The sequence below is a fragment of the Benincasa hispida genome, chromosome 3 (genome assembly GCF_027475165.1).
Source record: "Benincasa hispida cultivar pf3 chromosome 3, pf3_genome.v1.1, whole genome shotgun sequence".
Classification (NCBI taxonomy): Eukaryota; Viridiplantae; Streptophyta; class Magnoliopsida; order Cucurbitales; family Cucurbitaceae; genus Benincasa; species Benincasa hispida.
Window position 1 is genome coordinate 18,856,609 of NC_143480.1, and position 21,431 is coordinate 18,878,039.

General features: G+C 34.9%; 1 protein-coding gene across 2 annotated transcripts; it reads right to left on the reverse strand.

The window, feature by feature from the left end:
* Positions 1-25: 25 nt before the first annotated feature.
* LOC120073333 (beta-galactosidase 3) lies at positions 26-6,287 on the reverse strand. Of its 2 annotated transcripts, XM_039026112.2 has the most exons (19): positions 5,831-6,287; positions 5,646-5,741; positions 5,395-5,507; positions 5,146-5,212; positions 4,908-5,000; positions 4,632-4,775; positions 4,449-4,537; positions 4,245-4,350; positions 4,076-4,163; positions 3,699-3,817; positions 3,449-3,613; positions 3,166-3,344; positions 2,226-2,335; positions 2,038-2,147; positions 1,610-1,720; positions 1,411-1,524; positions 1,122-1,324; positions 704-1,040; positions 26-632 (listed from the first exon to the last, which is right to left on the reverse strand). In XM_039026112.2, the coding sequence occupies exons 1-19, from the start codon at positions 6,002-6,004 to the stop codon at positions 486-488; spliced, it is 2,565 nt and encodes an 854-aa protein (XP_038882040.1). In that variant the 5' UTR covers positions 6,005-6,287; the 3' UTR covers positions 26-485. The 2 variants fall into 2 exon arrangements, with proteins under 2 accessions (XP_038882040.1, XP_038882039.1); XM_039026111.2 differs by having other exon boundaries at positions 2,038-2,335; positions 5,831-6,284.
* Positions 6,288-21,431: the final 15,144 nt, after the last annotated feature.

Sequence of the window (21,431 nt, forward strand, 5' to 3'; positions counted from 1 at the left end):
AAATAGAGATCTAGAAAAAGGGTCATTTAGAAGGTAGAATGTCAACAATTTTTTTGCTTCAAACTGGCCTTGTATTGCATAAGGCACTAGTCACACGAGGTCACAGACAACAATATCCTAAATTTGGGTTTGATTTTTCCCCAAAATAACAAGCTGAAATAAATTACAGAATATAAATTAACTCTCTTTCCCAAAACCCATTTCCAGTTAAAATGCCAGGAATGGGAATTGAAATTCACCTCAGGGCCTAGATTGCAGAACCCCGGCATTTACAAACTCTACCACCTATACCTCTAAAAACCTATTGCCTTTGGCACCACACGCACCCTTAACGAAAAACTCGCTCAATATGAAAACCAAATCATCAGATACAACTCGAAAACGTACTTCTTCTATATCTATCATTGCTGGTAGTTGGCAGTTCAAGTCATTGAATCATGCAACTTTTTATAGACAGCTAAATCTCCTCTTTTCAACCAACCCAATCAACCCCTCCAGTTGGGTTCTGCAGCTGTAGTCGCTGGACCACATACAACTTCAACTGATAGTCGCTTCAACACATTTGGACATGGATCTTGCCCAAAGTTAGTATTGGATATGGTAACAGCACATCTTTGTTTCCCTATGCACCTCTGTAGAAAGAGATGACAATATGAGTGGGGATTTATATACACAGTGAAAGAAGAAAAACAAAATTTCTTACCTTCTTTAGAATGTCGTATGACATAGGAGCGTGGCAAGTTCCTTGCTGGTAGCTCCCACAGGTTCCTAATGGAGTTCCAAAACTTGCAAATTTGATGGAAGTTATGGAATAACCTGCAGAACACTTGAGATGAACTTTGGGTCTATGTAAATCCTCTGACTTTCCATAGCTTTCGATATGCCAGTTCTTAAGAGTTGGATGGTATTCTGAGACATCGGCACAGACACTAGTCACTGATCTCTTCACCAAGCTGATGCTTGTGGGATTCCCTCCGAGTTCCTCAAAGACTACTAACAGATTGTCTTTTGGCTTCAACCAAGCACGAGGCACATGGTACCTGAAAATGAAATATAGTTAGGTTATGTAAAAGAAACTCATTCTTCAGCATTGATGAACTTCCCTAGTGTGAAGAAGTTACCATCTTTGTGTTGGCTGGCCACAGCCTTGCTGACACTTGGGAGGTCTAAAGGTTCCAGCATAATTGCATTTATCACAGTTACCAGTAGCATAGGCAGTCCAGTATCTTCCAATACTCACTCCATTAATCCATATTTGACCCTTCCCCATTCCTCGCATGTCTATAGCCAATGGTTCATCCCCTTCAGGTGCATCAAAGTTACTCTGCAAGTAAAAGATGAGGTTCATACTTTTAAGGGTCATCTCATTTTTCATTGTAAAGTTATGTTGAATTTGGAGTCAGGAAGTACCTTGTGCCAAGTCAGTGGTTGCGGTGCTTCTGAAGCCAATGATCCTTCCATCCATTCTACTGAAGATATACCATTTGGAGATACAAGATTCATGGCTTCTCCTTTCAGCCCGACCTATTTTAGAGGAGTTAGGAGTGAGAAAAGCTTTGTCGCAGATGAAATTATAACATTCAAGAATCTTGGAGTTGAATGATCAAACCTTGTAAGTCCATTTCGACCAGGATAAGTCCCATTTTCCTTGATCTAGTCCATGAAGAGCAACTGGACCTAAGATTCCGGTGTTCCATGTCTCAAAGTGTCCCCCAACATTCTTCAATAACAACAATTCAAAATGTGACATCAGCCACAAATAGGGGGGAAAACCAAAAAACATATTAGAAGTTAAGGGGCCATTTTGATAATTACTTTGATAGCGGTTTTCAAATTTTTGTTTTCAATACTCTTTTTTGAAATTTGTGGAGTGACTTGTAAAAATCACTCCACCCATCTTGGGGGAGTGATGAAGAGGAATCGTGTCTTTTATAATTTAGTAAAAATAAAACACTGCAGGTCAGGACTCTCTTCGAGACTTATTTCAAGAGCAATTGAAATGAACAATCAGAGGTAAAAGGCAGGAATAAAACTCACTGGCAGTCCCACAGCAACACTCAGGAGTGCAATTGTGTTTCGTCCAGCATGAAAATCGACTTTGCCAGTATAAGTGAATCTTCGATTTTCTCTTGACCCAAAAGCAGAACCTGATAACCAACCAAAATTTATTAAACTTCTTGCTTTCTTGATGAGGAGACATAAAAAAGAATGAGATAGTATTGCACCTGAAAGCCTCCCATTAATAAAGATATGCACAGCATGGCCAGTTGACTGAATGATCAATGTGGGGAGTTCTCCACCATGCAGGAAGGATTCTGTTGAGCCAATATCTACACTGGAGGGATGAAAAGAGAATGTATTGCCTGTTTAGTATGCAATTTTGAATTTTGTTTTATGTTTTCAGATTTTGAGTCGAATGGATTTGAGAGATATCCATTTGACAGATTTGTTTCATAGAATCATTTTTAGATAGTGTAATCCAAATAATAGAAAGTCTTAAAACAATATTTTTATGTTTTCAATGTATCTAGATTTTAAATTTGAAATTTTAAGAAGCAAAATTACATTAAAAATTATAGTATTTCATGTTATAAACTCATTTCAATTTTGTTAAACTAAAATATGTATAATATAATATAAATAAGATGATATTGTATATAATTATACAGAATCTATGACATAAAACATATTCATTAATTAATTACTAATAGTAGAGATTCAACCTAATACTTAGTTGTAGTTACAACTTTGCTAAACACATTTTGAATAATTGTTTAGGCCTTTAGGGTCCAATTTGTTTCTAAATCTGCTATCAAAACATTCAAAACCACTAAAGACATGAAATACAAATTTCTTTTTCATAGAATTGCTTGTTTTCAAATCACTAACCAAGTGCACTCCAGCTCCAATGCCATCAGATAACATGAGCTAAGCTCTCAAGGCAAATCTTTCAAAGTAGCCTAACCAAACTTTCGACATTTCTATTTTACCAAAGATAAGTCTATTTGACACTATTTCTTTTCCAATAATGCTTCTAGGCTTTTTGGAAGATCAGATAATGTTATGATTTAGATAGAGAAAGATAAAATGCAGAGTCAATCGTTATCTAATTGTAAGCAAGCAAGAGCTGACCGGCACCGTTAGTCAAGGAAGAATTGGTCTCACCTAGTAATATACCACAGGTAATCACTAGTGTCTTTGGTAACATTTATCTGCTCCAGTAGACCAGAAGCAGTCATTGTTGTACTATCATCTTCAGCCGAAATGTCTTCATTGTAGCTTTCCCATAAGAGCATTGGAGAGTTTGTTGGAATCATTTCCAGTTGTGATGTTTGAACTCCAACCTGGAAAACAAGTCGAAAATAAAATCAAGGTGAGCCAGAAACAGAGTCTACTGAAGTTTTTGGCACTTGCTAATAAACTATAATGCAAGGAAATTTTTTCAAACCTTAGCAGTATTGAAAACTACGTTTCTGCAATCAGGAAGGATACTGATAGACCATGGAGGTAAATTATAGTGCATGTTATTGAACATCACTCTTACAGCTGAATTTGTGTCATAATTTGAAAGAAAGGCTGCACAATTTCCTGATTCTGATGTGTAAACATAAGCCTAGAAATGTTGAAGATCGAGCCTCAGTAACTCTGATTAAGCTTAGAAGGTGAGAGATGAGAATTATGGATGACGAATAAAACACCTGTTGAGAGCTCCCTAATGAAGTCACAATTGGATCTGCTGAAACTAAAGCTTTCTCGCACATCTTTATCGCCTTATGAAGCTCCTTCAAATGACCATACTTTGGCTGCCTGATCAAGCCTATCATAGTTTTTGAACAAAGTCAATGTATATACTTTCAATTATCGATAACATGGGAACATAATTTTAGCCATTTTTGTATATTTCCTTTCTTTTAAACAGCCACATTACATCCACAAGTTCTAATGTGTAAAAAGATAAGGTGGCTCTTTTGCAGTCATGAGCTTGTTCCTTTTCGTTTCTTGCATCTGTATCGACTGTATTTTTCATTGAAATGTTTTGGAAAACAATTTAGAATAAGTGAGATTCAATTCTCACCATATTCATCTATTGGAGCGTCATAGTCATAGCTGGTAGTGATGAAAGGTCCTCCTGCTGTGCGTCCAAAGTTCGTCCCTCCATGGTACTGTCACATGAAGAGATGAGAATTTTTAGGTAAATAGTTCACAACAAAGTAATGCTTGTGTCAAAGAAAAGGAAAACCAACCATGTAATAGTTAATAAACGATCCTCCTTTCTGAATGAACCGAGCAACAGCAAATGCCAAGTCTTGAACTGGTCTCTGGTGAATTGGACCCCCAAACTCATTAAACCTTCAGGTTTGTCAAAGGCAAACAAGAGAAATAAGAACCTATCATACAATCAAAAAATGGAATGACTATAATGAGATAAGAGAAAGGCTGTTACAAACCAGCCACTCCAAGCCTCTGTCCACATTGTAGGTTTGTAGGGTTTATTGGGAGAGAATGCATCACAATAAAAGCCATTGCATGTATTGATCTGCCACAGACAAAAGCAGAGTTTCTCAGGCAAGCTATAACAACCCTGAACTCCATTTCAAAATTTAAGTAATATAGTGAAGAGAAGTGCTAACCACTGGATCTGGGGCATCCTCTTCCTTGCACATCACCCATGGGACACCAGTTCCGAGTCCTACAGCCATCTTTGCTGCCCAAGTCATATAATTTTGCCCAGCAGCCCCAAATAACTTGCTTTGTACTCCATATTCATTCTCAATCTACAAGATCAAAATCCGATTATGTAGTTCCATAACTTCAATTATTCGCTTGAATTAGAGCTATACTTCAGAAGAAGAAGAAGAAACTACAACTTTTTATCCCCAGTAGATTATCTAACTAGATGTTAGTACCTGGGAGAGAATGATGGGGCCACCTTGGGACTCAAACAAGTTTTCACTTTTCATCAACCCCACAATTTTTTCTGTAAATCCCTGCATTGCTCTCTGAAACAGCAAGAGCGACTTAGCGGATTTTTCCATAAAATTTGGGCAAACCAAACAAAACAATCCCATTGCTATTGAAAGCACTGCTTTTCCCCTTCATTTTAGCTTTAGCATATAGATTAAAGAGGCATGCATATGAAAATACCTTGAAAGGTTCATTGTCTGTTCTGAAGCTAATGCCTGGGACATACTTCAGCCAAACAGGAAACCCTCTGCAGGAAAAGTTAGAGATTAAAACAAAGGAAAATGTTGCTGCAAAATCAAGCTTATACTTGTGAAAACCCCCCTAAAAAAAATGGAAGATGAGAAGTTAACGAAACGATTCATTTTAATTGTGGAAAGAGAGAGAGAGAGAGAGAAAGAGAGATGTGGAGATCATATAAGGAAGGGGTACCCAAAGTTCCACTCCGCACAAACATAAGGTCCAATGCGTAGATTTGCATAGAGTCCAGCTTTTTGAATGGTCTTTATGAACCTCACCAGATCATATCTCCCTTCAAAATTATACTGAAAGCATAGAGGACAAGCAAAATGAGAATTAAAACAAAAAATTCCTTGAGAGAAGTTTGTGCGAAAGCAGATATGAGAAGCAAAACAAACAAAGAAATGCAATGGGATGAAGCTTAGATAGAGTAGTTACAGTACATTGCCAGGGGAAGGTTCATGGACATTCCAAAACACATAGGTTTCAACAACATCAAGACCACCTTCTTTTGCTTTCTGTATCAGATCTTCCCACATCTACACACATTTCATTTCTCAAGAAATCAGAAAGAAAACCTCAAACATTCCCACCAAAAAACCAAAAAAAGGGAAGGAGAAATGTGTACCTCAGGAGTGCTTCTTGGGTAATGTATGGAACCAGAGAAGAGTAGTCTTCTCTGCCCATTAATCAAAATAGCCTTCCTATCATATGTCACACTACATTGAACAAGCTGAATACCCAGAAACCAAAATAGTCCCAAAACCAACATTGAAACCTTGGAAACCGAGTTGGTTGCCATTCTTGAGAAAAAAAAAAAAAAAAAAAAGACCCAAAACTTTCTTGGGGTTGAAGGGAAAGTTGAAATGCAAAGATCTATAACCCACCAAGAGGAAGAAATGCTTTTACTACTGGTTTATTCCAAGCATCTGCTACCACAAACGAAGCAACAGAGCCTCATTCCCAGCTTGAACACGGCACTCAGATCCGAGCCTCTGATGACTGCAAATTAATGGAACCCATATACCTGGCTTTATATACAGCCTCCACTCACCGACAGTCACAAGTGTCGAAATCCACCACAGGTTCACTAGGGACTGTAAATGTGAACTACAATACACAAAAAGTGAAAGATGCCGTACCTCTAGTGACCTACCAAAGCTGGAATTATGTAATTAAACAGCAATAAATAAACGGCTTTCATTAAGTGATTTAATTAATATGTCCTTAAAGCATGTTTTTTAACAGAATTTGGCAAAGTGCTAACTGCTTACAACTTTTTCTTTTTGATGAAGTGTCTAATTTGTCTTCCCATATATGTACCCTCCTGATTAAGAGAACAAATTCCTTAATATTTTATTTAACCTCTTACATTTAACTTCATTAGAATTTAGAAGCAGAAGAACAGAGCGGGGATTTTGACTGAAGAATGGAATTGTAGCCAAAGCAAACCAACAAGGGAAATTTGTGGTCCATTATCGTAAGGAAACGGAAAGATAAACGACATGTCGTTATGTCCCCATATGCTACTTTTGTCTGGGTCTCTGTGTAGAGCATGCCCCACTCTACCAAACACCATGTGAACCCCAAACTTTTCCTGGGTTTTAATGGTTCATGTGAAACCCAAAGGAAAACCAACATCCTCTTTAATTCCTCCCCCATTTTACTCATCAAAATTGTTTTAATTTCATTCTAATCAACCCAAGTTTCAATTTTTAATCTTTCATATGTAGATCTTTTACATTATTAAATTAGTTGAAGTGAAGAACATCATTTATCTCTCACTGACTCTGTAAATAAATCCAAGACAAGATTTTTCTGGTACATCTTCCATGGTACAAAATCATAGGAAAATATTAGTACATGATTTCCCGTATGCCCACATCAATTGTTCTGTTTTCTTGTTGACCCATTTCTTGTTCCCAAGTGACACAGTCTCCAAGTTTGTTTTTGTCCCTCTTCATCCTCTTTAGTAGATCTGAAACTTGTGTCAGAAACCAGCTGGCAATTGAACCTACAAACAGTATATTAAATATGCGATCTTGGTATTGTTATTACATACTTGTCACTCCCACAGATATCTTCCAATTCAATGTCATTCCAATAGAATTTTTCTACAATTTTATTTCTTACTATGCGATCTTGCTTCTTGTCCAGTCCCCCATGTCTTCCATTCTCGAATCTTTCTGCTTGTAAGTGAACTTTTGATGACACTGCCTTGGACCCATTAAGAATAAAAAAGATGGGTCCATGTTTTTTTAATGAGAGATTAATTAAATGATGGGTCTTGACGGATCTAAGTGACCCATGTGTCGTGGTGGTGGAGTTGGCAAAAAGAACTAAAAAGCAGAGTTATTCAATTTCCATCATCTCTGTTCCTTCATTAATTTCATTTTGTATTTTTTAAGGTGTCCTTCGATGACGGAACGAGTGGAATAAGGAGATGGGAACCCTAAGACACCGCCGCTTAATGGCCCCACGCCGCCTAATTGGAGGGCAATGGTTCGCCACTTTTCCCCGCAGATGTCGGCCCTTTTTTTATTTTCAAGGTAGATCGGCCCTTTGTTATTTACGACTTACATTAAAAATTTCTCATACTTCTGTTTATATTTTAAGAATTTATTTAGTTAAACCAAAACTTCTTTTGATTCAATATATTCTTTAAAAAGACCAAATTTAATTGAAACTAATGATCTTTTTGATACAGTGATATGAAAAATTTGGAACTCAAAATCTAAACGAGATAACACATGTTAATTACTATGTATTTGTTTACTTTAATAATTACATTTAATGATATAGATGATACATATTCACATCACATAGTTGAATTTAATGGAGTGGAAATGAAATACTCATTTTTGTATAATTTGGCATCCTACATTTTGTAGATTACACTTGTTGTATATATTGAGAGAACTTTGAAATAACTAAATTTGGATTGAATAATTTTTAATTTTTTTTAATTTTTTTTTTTAAATATGATGTGAATTTGAAAATTTAAGACTATATTAATTTTGAATAAAAAATAATTTACAATTTAATTAAGAAAGATCAACATAAATATAATTCAAGAGTTGATACATTTATACATTAATTAAGAAAGATGAAGGTAAACACAACTCAAGAGTTTCATACATTTATACATTTATTGGTGGTTGAAATTCTCACTCAGACTAGTTGAAAAAATAAGATGAATAGACTTCTAATGATTAAGCTTGCATTCCTTTCTTTACCGTTTTATTCTCACTTTATTTGTCTCTTCTAATATATAATATAATAATCTAAAAATAAGTGAATCGTTCAAAATTTCAACTTTTAAGAATAGTAGGATTAGTTCACATAAAAGAACCGTTTGTAAAGGTGTATCTAGCAAATGAATTTACAGCCGTATTAAATTAACCAGGGTTCAATTTATCTCATCGGGTGCTTGAAATATACTTTCAAGTATTTAATTTAAAAAATAAATCATTTTAGAAAAAGAAAATAGTGTATTTAGTAACCACTCAAAATAACTTGAGTATTTTTAACAATTTTTATTAAAAGTGTTTAAATAAAAATAAGTTTTTTAAAAAACACTTATTTCTCAAGTCAATCCAAACGAGTCCTTAATTTTCTCTTGAAAAATCACAAGCCTCGACCATTAAAATATTAGAAGGTTGGAGCTTAAATTATAAGTTTAGTCTATAATGGAACAGCAACCTCCAATGGACAGAAGACCGGTACGACCGAACGGCGTCGGACATTGAAATTGAACTTGCAAAATAGAAAACTATTACAAGCTGAGTCGCGGAGTTCACTCTCTTTAAGACTTTTTGTAGCTCTGCCCTTTGTGCAAGCAGTTCAAAAATTGTCATGTTGTCCCTAGAATAAAACAATCGAAATAAATTATCTCGAATGGAACTTCATTGGAACCGGTCAAAAAACTCACACCCATCAAGACTGATAAGCTCGGAAAACTGAACACGTAAAGGAAGAGGAAAAGGAGAGAGAAATGAGACTGTGAAGTGAGTTTTTTTTTTTTTTTTTTTTTGTGTTTGAAACTAATGGAAGAGGGTGGCTTTTATAGGCCTCGAGAGCCAACAATAACTTGAGAAGAATGGGCGCAGCCTCTGGACGTGCGCAAAATAAACTGAGATCAAAAGTTCACACAACCTCTAAATGTGCATGAAACAGCCCGTGAAGATTGAAAGATTTTTTTTTTTGTATTTTAAATAATAATAATAAATTTATTATTATTATTAAATAAAAATAATTCCACTCGCCTCACCTCACCACGTTGCGCATAAGCAAATGTAATAATAATAGGTTTTATTTTTTTTCATTTAAAACTTAAATTTTCACTAATAATCCCTCGCTTGAAAATTTAAAACCATAAGAAAAGCATTTTTCATCGAGTAATATCAGTCCATACAACACCATGCATAAACAAAGGTGTCTTACAACTTGTATCTTTACGTAGTGTAGATGATTCAGAATATACTAGAGTAACTCTTGGTTTTGAACTTTATCTCTTAAACATCTCACACACAGCATCATTAGGGTGCAATTCGAAAGTCTGTGCTTTAAGGCCTAGCACGTGTATTCCAATTTAGTGAGTGCTCAAGAGTGTTTGCCTAAAACTCCATAGGAAGTGGCGCTCACTTCCACATTCACATAGGTGAATCTATCAAGAGTACTCTTGTAGCTAGGTACCCACTTGACATCAAGTATACATCACATTAAGAACTAAGTTCAATATTTCTTACACATCAGGATATCATGCTCAAACTCTAGGTCATTGGAAGGGAACTCTGTGTTAGTTTTAGCATGATTCACTTTATATCACTTGTGGTCAATTATTACACGTTGAACCTGTTTCTTGGGATCTTCAGTCTACAAGTTGAGTTTTCCATACAGTGATTTATCTCCCTATAGGCATGAGTCTCATCCTTTCTGAGGTTTTGAAAACCTTTTCTCTAACCAGTCCTTTCGTCAAAGGATCTGCCAAGTTTTCATCAATTCTTATGTAATCTACTCTAACTGCACCAGCAGTGAGGAACCCTCTGATGGTACCGTGCTTATGACGTATTTATCATCTCTTTTCGTTGTAATAATGGTTCTGAACTTTTACAATTGCTACAGTACTATCGCAATGGATCAATATGGCTGGTATCAGCTTTTTCTAAAGGAATCTCTGATAGCAGACTTCTAAGTCAACCTGCTTCTTTCCTAGCTATAACTAGTTCTATCATTTCTGACTCCATCGTAGATTGAACTAAGATAGTCATTTCTTGAACTTTCAAGAGATAGCTCTGCCTGCTATATTGAAAATATAGCCATTAGTAGCCTTTGGATCATCTAAGAAGGAGTTCTAGTTAGCATTGTTGAACCCTTCCAGGACAGTGGGAAACTTCTGATAATGTAATCCTAGGTTCTGGGTTTTCTTTAAGTACCTCATAACCCTTTATACATTCCAGTACTCTATACTAGATCCATTTGTAAAGATGTAAAGTAATCCTACAGTATAAACTATATCAAGCATAGTGCAGTCAGCAGTGTATCTAAGACTGCCTATGATGCTCGCATACTCAAATGATTAACATTGTCACCAATGTTCTTGAACAACTAAACACTAGGGTCATAAGGAGTATATGTTGGCTTACATTCAAAGTAATTATATTTCTTTAATCTTCTCTATATAATGGGATAGATCTAAAGAAATTCCCTTTACAGACCTAGTTACTTTTATGCCTAAGATTACATATATTTCTCCTAAGTCTTTCATATCAAAGTTTGCACCTAACAAGGATTTCACATCATTTATAACGTGCAAGTTTGAGCCAAAAATTAATGAATCATCTACATACAAATATATGATAGTGCAAAGATTGTTTTCAAACTTATAATAGATGCATTTGTCACTTTCATTGACTTTGAAATCTTTAGACAAGATTAGATTATCAAATTTTTAGGAAATTTACCTTGTTGGGAAATCTACCTTTAGAGATATTTACCTTGTTGGAAAATTTCCTAAAACTCGTAGTTTGTAAACTTTAAACATATTTTATTCACAATAAAGATGTTGTTGAGATTTTTTCAACAAAGTTGTTATTAAATATGTAAATTGCATTTATAGATTTCTAAATCCAATAAACTAATGAATCCATGGCTATAACATGACTACTTAAACTTCATGTAGAGAGACATAAAAGAGGATTAAGTTTGAGTATATAGCCAAAACGATCTATAAGTATATGGATAGGATTTGGTACCTTATCTTGGGGACATTATGGATGTGGTTCGCTTTGTATATTGATACAAACGATGTGATCCCAAAGTCGTTCATCTGAAGACATGCGAGTGGAGGCATCCTATATAAAAGATGTTTGCATAAGACTGGCCCACGAAATAGTCACTTTTCTTTATAATGATCGTTTAATGTTAAAACTAACTATTTCAATTCAATGGCCTAAGGTAACTCGATCTCAATCCTGAGCTAATTATGAACTCTTATTTATTCAGGATTATCCTTTAATTTGCATGGATGAGAGTTACTCAACATCGCCGATCAATAAGCCTCCCATTTTAAGGGTAAGACCGGATAGACAACTAGGGACATAGTCCTGCAAGACGAAATTCACTCCTACCCATTTTAGAGTTAGTAATAGGTTGCTCTTAAGTACTGACTCTTGGTCTTGAGCAGAAGGGCCCCACCCTCTCTATGATTGAGAGTGGCTTGTTTTATTGGTAGGACCATAAACCAATTGTTCAATAGAGGATCAATGAAGATTTAAGGAGCAAGATGTTTTACCGGGGTAAAACAGTAATTTTGACCTAGCTGTAAATACGAACAACCTGTGAAGGATCGATATACTAATTATGGTTAAATCAAATGGACAAAAATATATCTACAGTGAGGAGAGTGCAACTACTAAGTTATAGTGAAATGTCTCGGTAGTTAACAAATATTGATTAATTCGGTTTAAAAAGTTTAACCAATTAAATCTCAAATCGTTGGAGCTCATGATTTGTAGGTTCATTAGGTCCCTTTACTAGCTCGTAAAAGGATTAAACTTTAGAATAGCGTGTTGAGAGAATTAAAAATGTTAAAATTTGATTTAGGGTTTAGATTATTATATTCGATATAATCAAACATTTAATTAATGAATTAAACGGTTTTGGAGAGTTGAAAATATTTAAATGAGATTTAAATATTGATTACATGAATCACGATTCATGTTTTGGATTAGGTTTTAAATCACTTGATTAATTAATTAAAACTATTTATTTATTTATTTAAAATAAAGTATTTTAAATAATTATGAATTTGAAATTTCAAACTCAAAAATTAAGTTTTTAATTTAATTTGATTTTATTTAAAAATTAAAATTAAATTAAAAGAAAATTATTTTAAAATGGAAAGTGGATTTTCCCACTTTTCCATTTTATCCTACACCTAATCCAGTCAATTGAGTGTCAATCTCCCTCATTAACATAGTTGCATGTTAGATTTGAATAAATAAAGGTTTATTTGAATGAAAATATGGCATGCAATCTAAAAAAATTAAAGAATAAATTTTGTCAAGTTTTTCCCCTCCCTTTAACTCTTATAATCCTCTCAAATCTCTCTCAATTTAGATCCTACAATCCAATCTAAGGCTTGAGATTAGTAGAGAAGACTCTTGCGGTGGTCTACTTCAGAGGTTGAAGAAGAAATTCAAGGAGATTTGGAGCAATCAAGTGAATTCATCAAAGGTTGTATTCTTGAAATCCCATTTCTGATATTTTCATGAATATGCATGCTAATCCACAAAAATTGGTGTAGTTAGAGTACTTAGGATCCTAATAGCTTCCGTGTGTTGAATGTCAACTACATCATATCTAACTTACAAACCTTGGTCTCTTGATCATGGACTAAGAAAGCCTTCAGGTTGTTCCATGTAAATCTCTTTTTTAAGTTCACCGTTAAGGAATACAGTCTTTACATCCATTTGATGAACTACAAGGTTGTTTAAGACAGTGAAAGAAAACAACACATTAAATAAGGTGATCCTAGTCACAGGGGAGAAGTGTTAAAGAAATCTATGTTTTCTTTTTGTCTAAAACCTTTAGCCACAAGTTTGCCTTTGAACTTGTCAATTGTTCCATCAAGTTTGAGTTTCTTCCTCAAGATCCATTTGCAGCCTATTACTTTGCAACCAAGATGTAGATTTACCAAATGCCAAGTCTCATTTAACTCAAGAGGGTCCATTTCATCATTTATAGCTGAAGGAACCGTGAGGTTCACAACAGAAACAGGATTGTTCCCAATTTTAATTATTTCACAGAATCAAAATTTACAGAATATTAATTATGAATCAAGACAAATTTACAACATGCTTAAAAAGGAATAAAGGGAAAAAGGGTTATGAATTTAACTAATCCTTGAAGAACAACTTCTTCACGAAATTCCTTCTCTCTGGTTACGAACAACCACAAACAATACCTAATGAAATAGATCTCAACGTTGACACCACCACAAGTTGAATCTTCTGTATTCTCCTTAGGGGTTGAGAATTTCAGGAGGTGTGGGCTCTGAAGTCTTTTAGGTAGAGGGAGAGAATTTTGAGGGAGGAATTCTTTCTGTGAGTTCTTGGAGAATGCAAACGAGATTTCTGTGTGAAGCAAGAAGAAAGAAGAAAGTCAAATCTTCTCCAACCCTCACCAACACACGTCTATCAAATGAGAGAAAACATGGGAGGAAGTTATAACTCCCTTAACTCCCTCCCAAGTAATAACAATAAAAATTAAGTGTACCCACTACCTCTAGTGAGTCCCATAGAACCCACAACCTCTGGTGATCCGAAAGGAGACGCCTCCTCTAGTGAATCCCGAAGGAAACACAACCTCTAGTGAATCTCGAAGGATAACACCACCTCTGGTGAATTCCGAAGGAAACACAACTTCTGGTGAACCCCGAAGGATAACACTACCTCTGGTGAATCCCGAAGGAAACACAACATCTGGTGAACCTTGAAGGATAACACCACCTATGGTGAATCCCGAAGGAAACAAAACCTCTGGTGAACCCTGAAGGATAACACCACCTCTTGTGAATCCCAAAGGAAACACAACCTCTGGTGAATCCCAAAGGATAACACCATCTCTGGTGATTCCGAAAGGAATCACAACCTCTAGTGGGTAACTAACTAATAGTAAGGGCGCTATTGCTAATGCAACACATAGCATGACTCTATAACATACATGTACATACACCTTAGACTCTAATTTCATAGGATAACCTATACTCGTCTCATGCTAGCATTCAAACATAATCTCGTAGAATACACGTACTCATCTCATGCTAGCGTTCAAATATAATCTCATAGGACAACACATACTCATCTCTGCTAGGAATCCAACATAATCTCATAGAATAACACGTACTCATCTCATGCTAGAAATCAAATATATGCACATTTAATCCCTCAGGCCCTCATATCGAAGAAGACGTACCAGAATCATACCATCAACCAATCATGTTGTTAATCAGACATGGTATCAACTTATCTTACTAGCATACACCTAGTGTCTGGCCCGTGGACAGTTCCAATAGTAAGATTACTTACCCTAGTAAAAAATCCACAGATGAAATCAAACAACCAAACGAAAACAGCAACTCGAAGTAGTGGTCCTAACACGAATACAACCATCAAATTTCAGTCCGAACAACAATTGCAAAACCTTAGATCCAAAAACAAAAATACCCAAACCACACAACCCGCAACGATTACCAAAATTGAAATGCCCAAGAGCTTACCCAATGATGAAACCACTTCCACCTTTTTCGACAACACCCCTTTGACTTCCAAGCTTCTCCAAAACTCGACTTCAAAATCCAACCAAAGGCGTGTAAAGAAAAATAATGAAGCACAACAACATGGCCAATAGTTCTGATTGAGAAAAGAATCACCAACTTACCCAAATCCACAAGATCCGACGAAACCAAACTACGAAAAACTTACCCAAAATAAATCTGACGGTAACCACGACGGCGGCAGGGGCTAGGCGGCGCTGGACGAACGCAATTGGCTGGTGGAGGCTTTGGCCGACTGCGAGCTAAAGAGAGAAGGGAGAATGCTCGAGGTCGTAACTAGTACAGGCAGTGGCGCGACGAGTCGAGCGGTGTGGCGGAGGAGACCGATTGGGAGACGAACGGTGCGACGAGCCGGGCGAATCTGGCACAGATGCTCATAAATGGAAGGCGTTAGGCGAGATGACAGATGGGATCTGGACGATCGTTGCTTGCTGACGAGACCGAGCCGACCTACGCACGAACGATGACCCACGAACGAATGACCAGCGAACTGGTGGCAGCTCGATTAGACGTGTGTGGTGGCCGGTTGGAGAAAAGGCAGTCGGGTGAGGCTATGGCACGAAGAAGAAGATGAAGACGGAGGGGGGAGGTCTCAGAAAAACGTGAGGGGTGATGGGAGAGAGAATTTTTCTTTTATAAATAATTAAAAAATAATAATAGATAAAATAAAATACTTCATATCTCATTTTATATTATTTAATTCTTTCCCTTCCAGTTTTGTTTTTAATCCCTCTTTCCCTTTAAATCTTCAATTCAAAAGATTTTAACCCATTACCTTCCACAATGAAATTAATTTTCGAAATTAATTTCAAATTAAAAAAAAAGGGTAGCATAAAAGTCCAATTTCTACAATAGGCCTTCGATAAACAATTAAATTGAAACATTCTCTTCGCAACAATTAAATTTCAGCAACTACATTTTAAATTTCCAAAATTTCAAAAATGCCATCAATTAATATAAATTAATAAAATTACATTACAATAAAATTTTGGAGTGTTACATATATAATAGTTTTATTTAAATTAAAATTAATTTATTGTATTTTTAATTTTAATTTGAATTAATGGGAGGGAAATAACTTCTCTCTCCTATTTTCTCTCAACTCACTAATTGAGTGGTAGGGACAGTTGAGGGTTGTCTCTTCTTTATTCATTTCAGTGATTGAGACTTATAAAAAACGTTCTCTGCAAAAATTTGTTTGACAAGAAAATTTTTAGAAACCCTTTTCCTCTCTAAAACTTTCCCCCATTTCAAAAACCTAAAAGCCCACAAAACTCCTTAGAGATTATCTTCCCCTACAAAGAATACAAGAGTTTCTGATTGGTGGTGGTCGTTTTGGATTGTTTGTTGTTTGATCAACTCCGAAAAAGAGAAATCATACGAGAAGATTAGATCTTCAAGGGTAATCCTCTTTTTCTCTCTTTTTAATTTCCTTTTCATATTAGCATGCTATAAAACTTAAATTAAATGCATAATTCTTCTGTCATTTTTCTGTAAAATTGGGATTTGGGTCCGATTCTCGCTTCCGCTCAAGGACCTTCACCGGTTCCTTCAGTCTCTTCATACATGTTTAAACTACAAAAGATAACCTTGGATGTTAGTTTATAGGTTTTGTGGGTTAATGCTTCTAAATGTCGAATAAAATATCTCATATTTTATTAAATAAATAAATCGTTTGTACATTACAATTACAAACTACAGAACCCACGAAATTTAGGGCATCAACCCCCCAACAATAGCTTCTTGCCATAAGTTGGCATCTATAAAGAACATGGTTTCTTTTAGGTCTTTAGGATTTTGTTCTACATTATAGATCTGGAAGTCATTTCTAAAGTCCTTGACAGTTCTAGTTCTTTTTCTTCTTCTAAGCTTTGGGTCAACTTCTTCATTAAGAGTTAGGCTTCTAACAGATGGTAGACTATTAGAACTCGAGCCCACACAATTCCTAAATTTAAAAGGAAATCTATCCTCAAAGATGTCAGCATCATTTTACTCAATAATCACTTGGTTTATTAGGTCGCAAAATCAATAATCTTCTTGATTGTGAGGAAGAACAACATCTTCTGCTTCTAGCGTTTGAAGTTCGCCTTTTCAAATTGGAACGGACAATTGAGATCAGAGGACATAATATTGTTATGAGAAAAGGCCATCACAATAGCAGCAGATGGACAAATGTCTTAAAGTTATTGGAATGGAAACCTTTGGTGGACGGAAGATCGGTACGAACGAATGGCATCAGACTTCGAAATTGAACCTGCAAAATAGAAAACTATTATAAGTTGAGTCATGGAGCTCGCTCTCTTTAAGACATTTCGTGACTTTGCCCCTTGTACAAGCAGTTCGAAAATTGTCACGTCGTCCTCAAAATAAAACAATTGAAATAAAATTATCTCGAACGGGACTGATTGGAACTAGCCAGAAAACTCACACCCTTCAAGATTGATAAGTTTGGAAAACTCGACATGTAAAGGAAGAGAAAAATGATAGAGAAATGAGACTATGAAGTGAGAATTTTTTGATGTATGAAACTAATGGAAAAGGGTGCCTTTTATAGGCCTCGCGAGCCAACAATAACTCGAGAAGAATGCACGCAGCCTCTAAACATGCGCAAAACAGACAGAGAGAGGCATCCTTTGAATGTGCACGAAACGGATCGTGAAGGCTGAAAGAAATTTTCTTTATTTTAAATAATAATAAAGAAATACTAATAACAAAAAATTTATTATTTTTTTAAATAAAAATAATTCCACAACACACTCACCTTGCCACACCCATATGTGGGATATCCATCATACCCACATTTGCCTATCTCCTCACTCTCTCTAAAACTTGAGTATCGCTTAGGGGCCAAACCCACAACTCAAGGTGGGGAGGCTTATAAACAAGGTTCCATTATTCAATCTTAGTAATGTGGGATTCTCAAAAGTTTTATTTTTTCATTTGAAAAATAAATGTTTACTAACAGTCTATGAATATTTAAGATTGTATATAATGAGTTCGTTAACTTTAAATTGTATAATCTATAGGTTCTTCAACTTTTAAATTTAAATTTAATTCATTGTTGACGTTTGAAAAGGCATAATAACTTCTTGAACTTGTGTTTTGACATTTAAGAAAGCTATAAATAAATTAAATGTAAGATTAAAATATCAACATATTAATTATGATTGACAGTTGTAAATATAGCAATCAGACACAAAACAATATCAAAAGAAATGTTTCACATATAGAAAAAAATGTCAAATTATTTACAAAAATTAAAAAATTAAAAAAAAAATAGACACTTATAGATTTTTGCTATTAATTTTTATCACTGATAGACACTGATAAACTTCTATTAGCCTCTATTAGCTTCTATAGAAAAAGATTAAACTTTGCTATTTTGTATAAATAGTTTCCCTTATTTTTCTATTTTTGAAAATCTCTCAATATCAAATGTATATAGCACAGTTCAAAAGAATTTGCAGATATAGCAAATTTTAAAGGGCAATTGTTTTAAATGGCAAAGTTGCTGAAAATATTTTCAAATATAGCAAAATATCACTATCTATTACTAAAAAATTATGAAAACAAAAAATTAAAACTAGAAAATAAATATTTATTTGTTGTGAATTTGAAGAGCACAACGACATATACGAGAACACGTATATGGAGAAAATACAATATTAAAATAAACAAAATATACTATATAAATATATAAAATAAATAAATAACAAAAGTGAATAAAATAATAAAATATGAATTTTTCAACTTTCTCTCATCTTTTTTGATTGGTCACCAATGTTTATATCTCTTCTCATGCTATACTAAATGCCTCTATTTATAGGCAAAAATGGCAAGTAAGAGGTGGCTTATTATGGACACCAATAATGTGTGGATGTGAGACACTGTTAGATTTTATGTCCTAAAACTCGTTTTGTAAATTAATAAACATATTCTGTTTTGTTTTTCGATAAAGTTGTTATTGAAATAGTAATCTTGAATCCAATAAACTAAGGTCCTGAGGTTATTTAATGTAGTTTGAACTTTATGTAGTGACATAAAGGTGGACCAAGTTCAAATATATAGCCAAAATGGTGTATAGTATATGAAGAAGGTTGGGCGCCTTATTTTGGGGATACTATGGATTCGGCCCACTTTATAGTTAGTACAAACGATGTGATTCTGAATCGTTCATATAGAGATATGTGAGTGGGGGCATCCTATGCAATGAGTTTCGATTGAACCATGAAATAGTCACTTTTTACGTTCTAAATGTCGTTTTATGTATAAAACCGACTATTTCGTTAATTAATGACCTAGGTAACTTAATCTTAATCCTGAGCTAACTATGAACTTCTGTTTACTCAGAATTATCCTTAGATCTGCATAGGTGGGGCAGCTCATCATCGCTGGCCCAATAAGCCTTCCATTTCAAGAGTAAGATCGAGTGAATAGCTGGGAACATAGAGTGCAAGACGGAATTCACTCCTACCTATTATAGGGATAGTAGATAGGTTGTTCTCTTTAGTACTGAATCCAGGTCTTGAACAAGGGGCCCCACCCTCTCCTTGGCCCGAGAGGGATTCGGTTTATAAGTTGGACCTTAAATCAATTGTTCATTAGAGGATCAGTGGAACTTAAGGAACAAGATGTAGTCTTGGGGGTAAACGATTTTTATGACCCAACCGAGATTACGAACAACCTATGAAAGATTAGCTTACTAATCATGGTTATATCAGATTGACACAAATATATATATATAGTGAGGGGAGTGCAACTACGAGACTATAATGGAATAACCCGTTAGTTAACGAATGTTGATTAGCTCCGTCTAAAGAGTTTAGCTAGTAATCTCGGATCGTTGGAGCCCATGATCTATAGGTCCATTAGGTTCCCCTACTAGTTCATATGGAACAAACTTAGAACAATATGATAGAATAATTCGAATTGTTCGAATTAGGTGAAGAGAGAGAAACCGACAAGTATATGTGATATAGTGGTCAGATTTTCAATTTAGAGATACAACTTTAATATTTCAATGTGATTTAAATATCAAGAATATGAATACATTCATATTCGGAAGCTCGAAAATAATGGAAATGGTCAAAGATGTAAAAAGTCAAAGAGTTGACTTTTTTATTTTGAAAAGTCAAACTTTGACTGACCTTATATTCAAATTGATTTGAATTTCGAGAAAATGAATGCGGATTCATGCTCGGGAGGTCAAAATTAGTCAACACGAAAAAAATCATAAAAAATCAAAATGTTGACTTTTTGGTCAAAGTTTGACTTTGACTAAATGACAATTTTGCCCTTTGACTATAGTTAGTGGGAAAATCTAAACTTTTGTTGGATAATTCCACTAACAAAATAGTGGGCTAGGTATTGACCTATAGTGGAGACATTAAGCCCACTAAGATAGTGAATTATAGGTGTTGGGTTTTTATAATTTGGTTCATGCAATTGTTGCATGGTTTTTTCTATAAAATGGGTTTTTGAATTTAAATTAAAGAGGTTTGACAATTTGCCAATTTTTGTTTTCAAAATTGGGCTGAAAAAACAAACCCAAACCCTACCCAAATTCTCCTTCATTTTCCATCTTCTTTCTCTCTCTCGGTTTTTCTTCATCCACCGGGTCCCACAACTCGGTTTTGAGTCCAAAAGATAGTAGGTCAACTCTAGTGGTGGTTCGTTCGTGTTCGAGTCGAGATTCAACGAGGAAAAGCAGATTTCGGGAGCTTCAAGTTAATTATATTTACTGTTTTTTTTCCTTCAATTGCATGCTAGTTTTCTTTGAATTAAAAGCAATTAGAGTGTAATTAGATCCTAATTCTGCTGCGTATGTCTCGTGTTCCATTAGACACATGGGTAGAATTACACATGGCTTGGGCATCTAATTACACCCAATTTAACATATTTATAATACTCCCCATTAGATGCCCATTATATATATATATGAAATATGTCTTGTTAAAACCTTACTAGGAAAAAACATTGAGAAACAAATCCTAGTGAAGGAAAAATAGTACATATTTCATATAATCCAAGACTCTTAAAAATAATAAAGTATATTTACTCCTCCTCATGGAAACATCACTTGAGATTTCTAAGTCACCGCATTTCAATGTTATGTACTAATTTCTCAAAGGTTGTTATTGGTGATAATTTTGTAAATAAGCCTGTCAAGTTATCCTTTGAACAAACTTGCTGTAAATGATGTCACCATTTTATTCAAGATCATGAGTGTAGAAAAGCTTTGGTGAAATATGCTTTGTTCCATCTCCTTTAATATATCGTCCTTTGATTTGGGATATACATGTTGTGTTGTTTTTGTATAATATGTTTCACGAATGTACTGAGTCATTCATCTTAACCATACACATTCTCGACTAGCCTCATGAATTGCAAG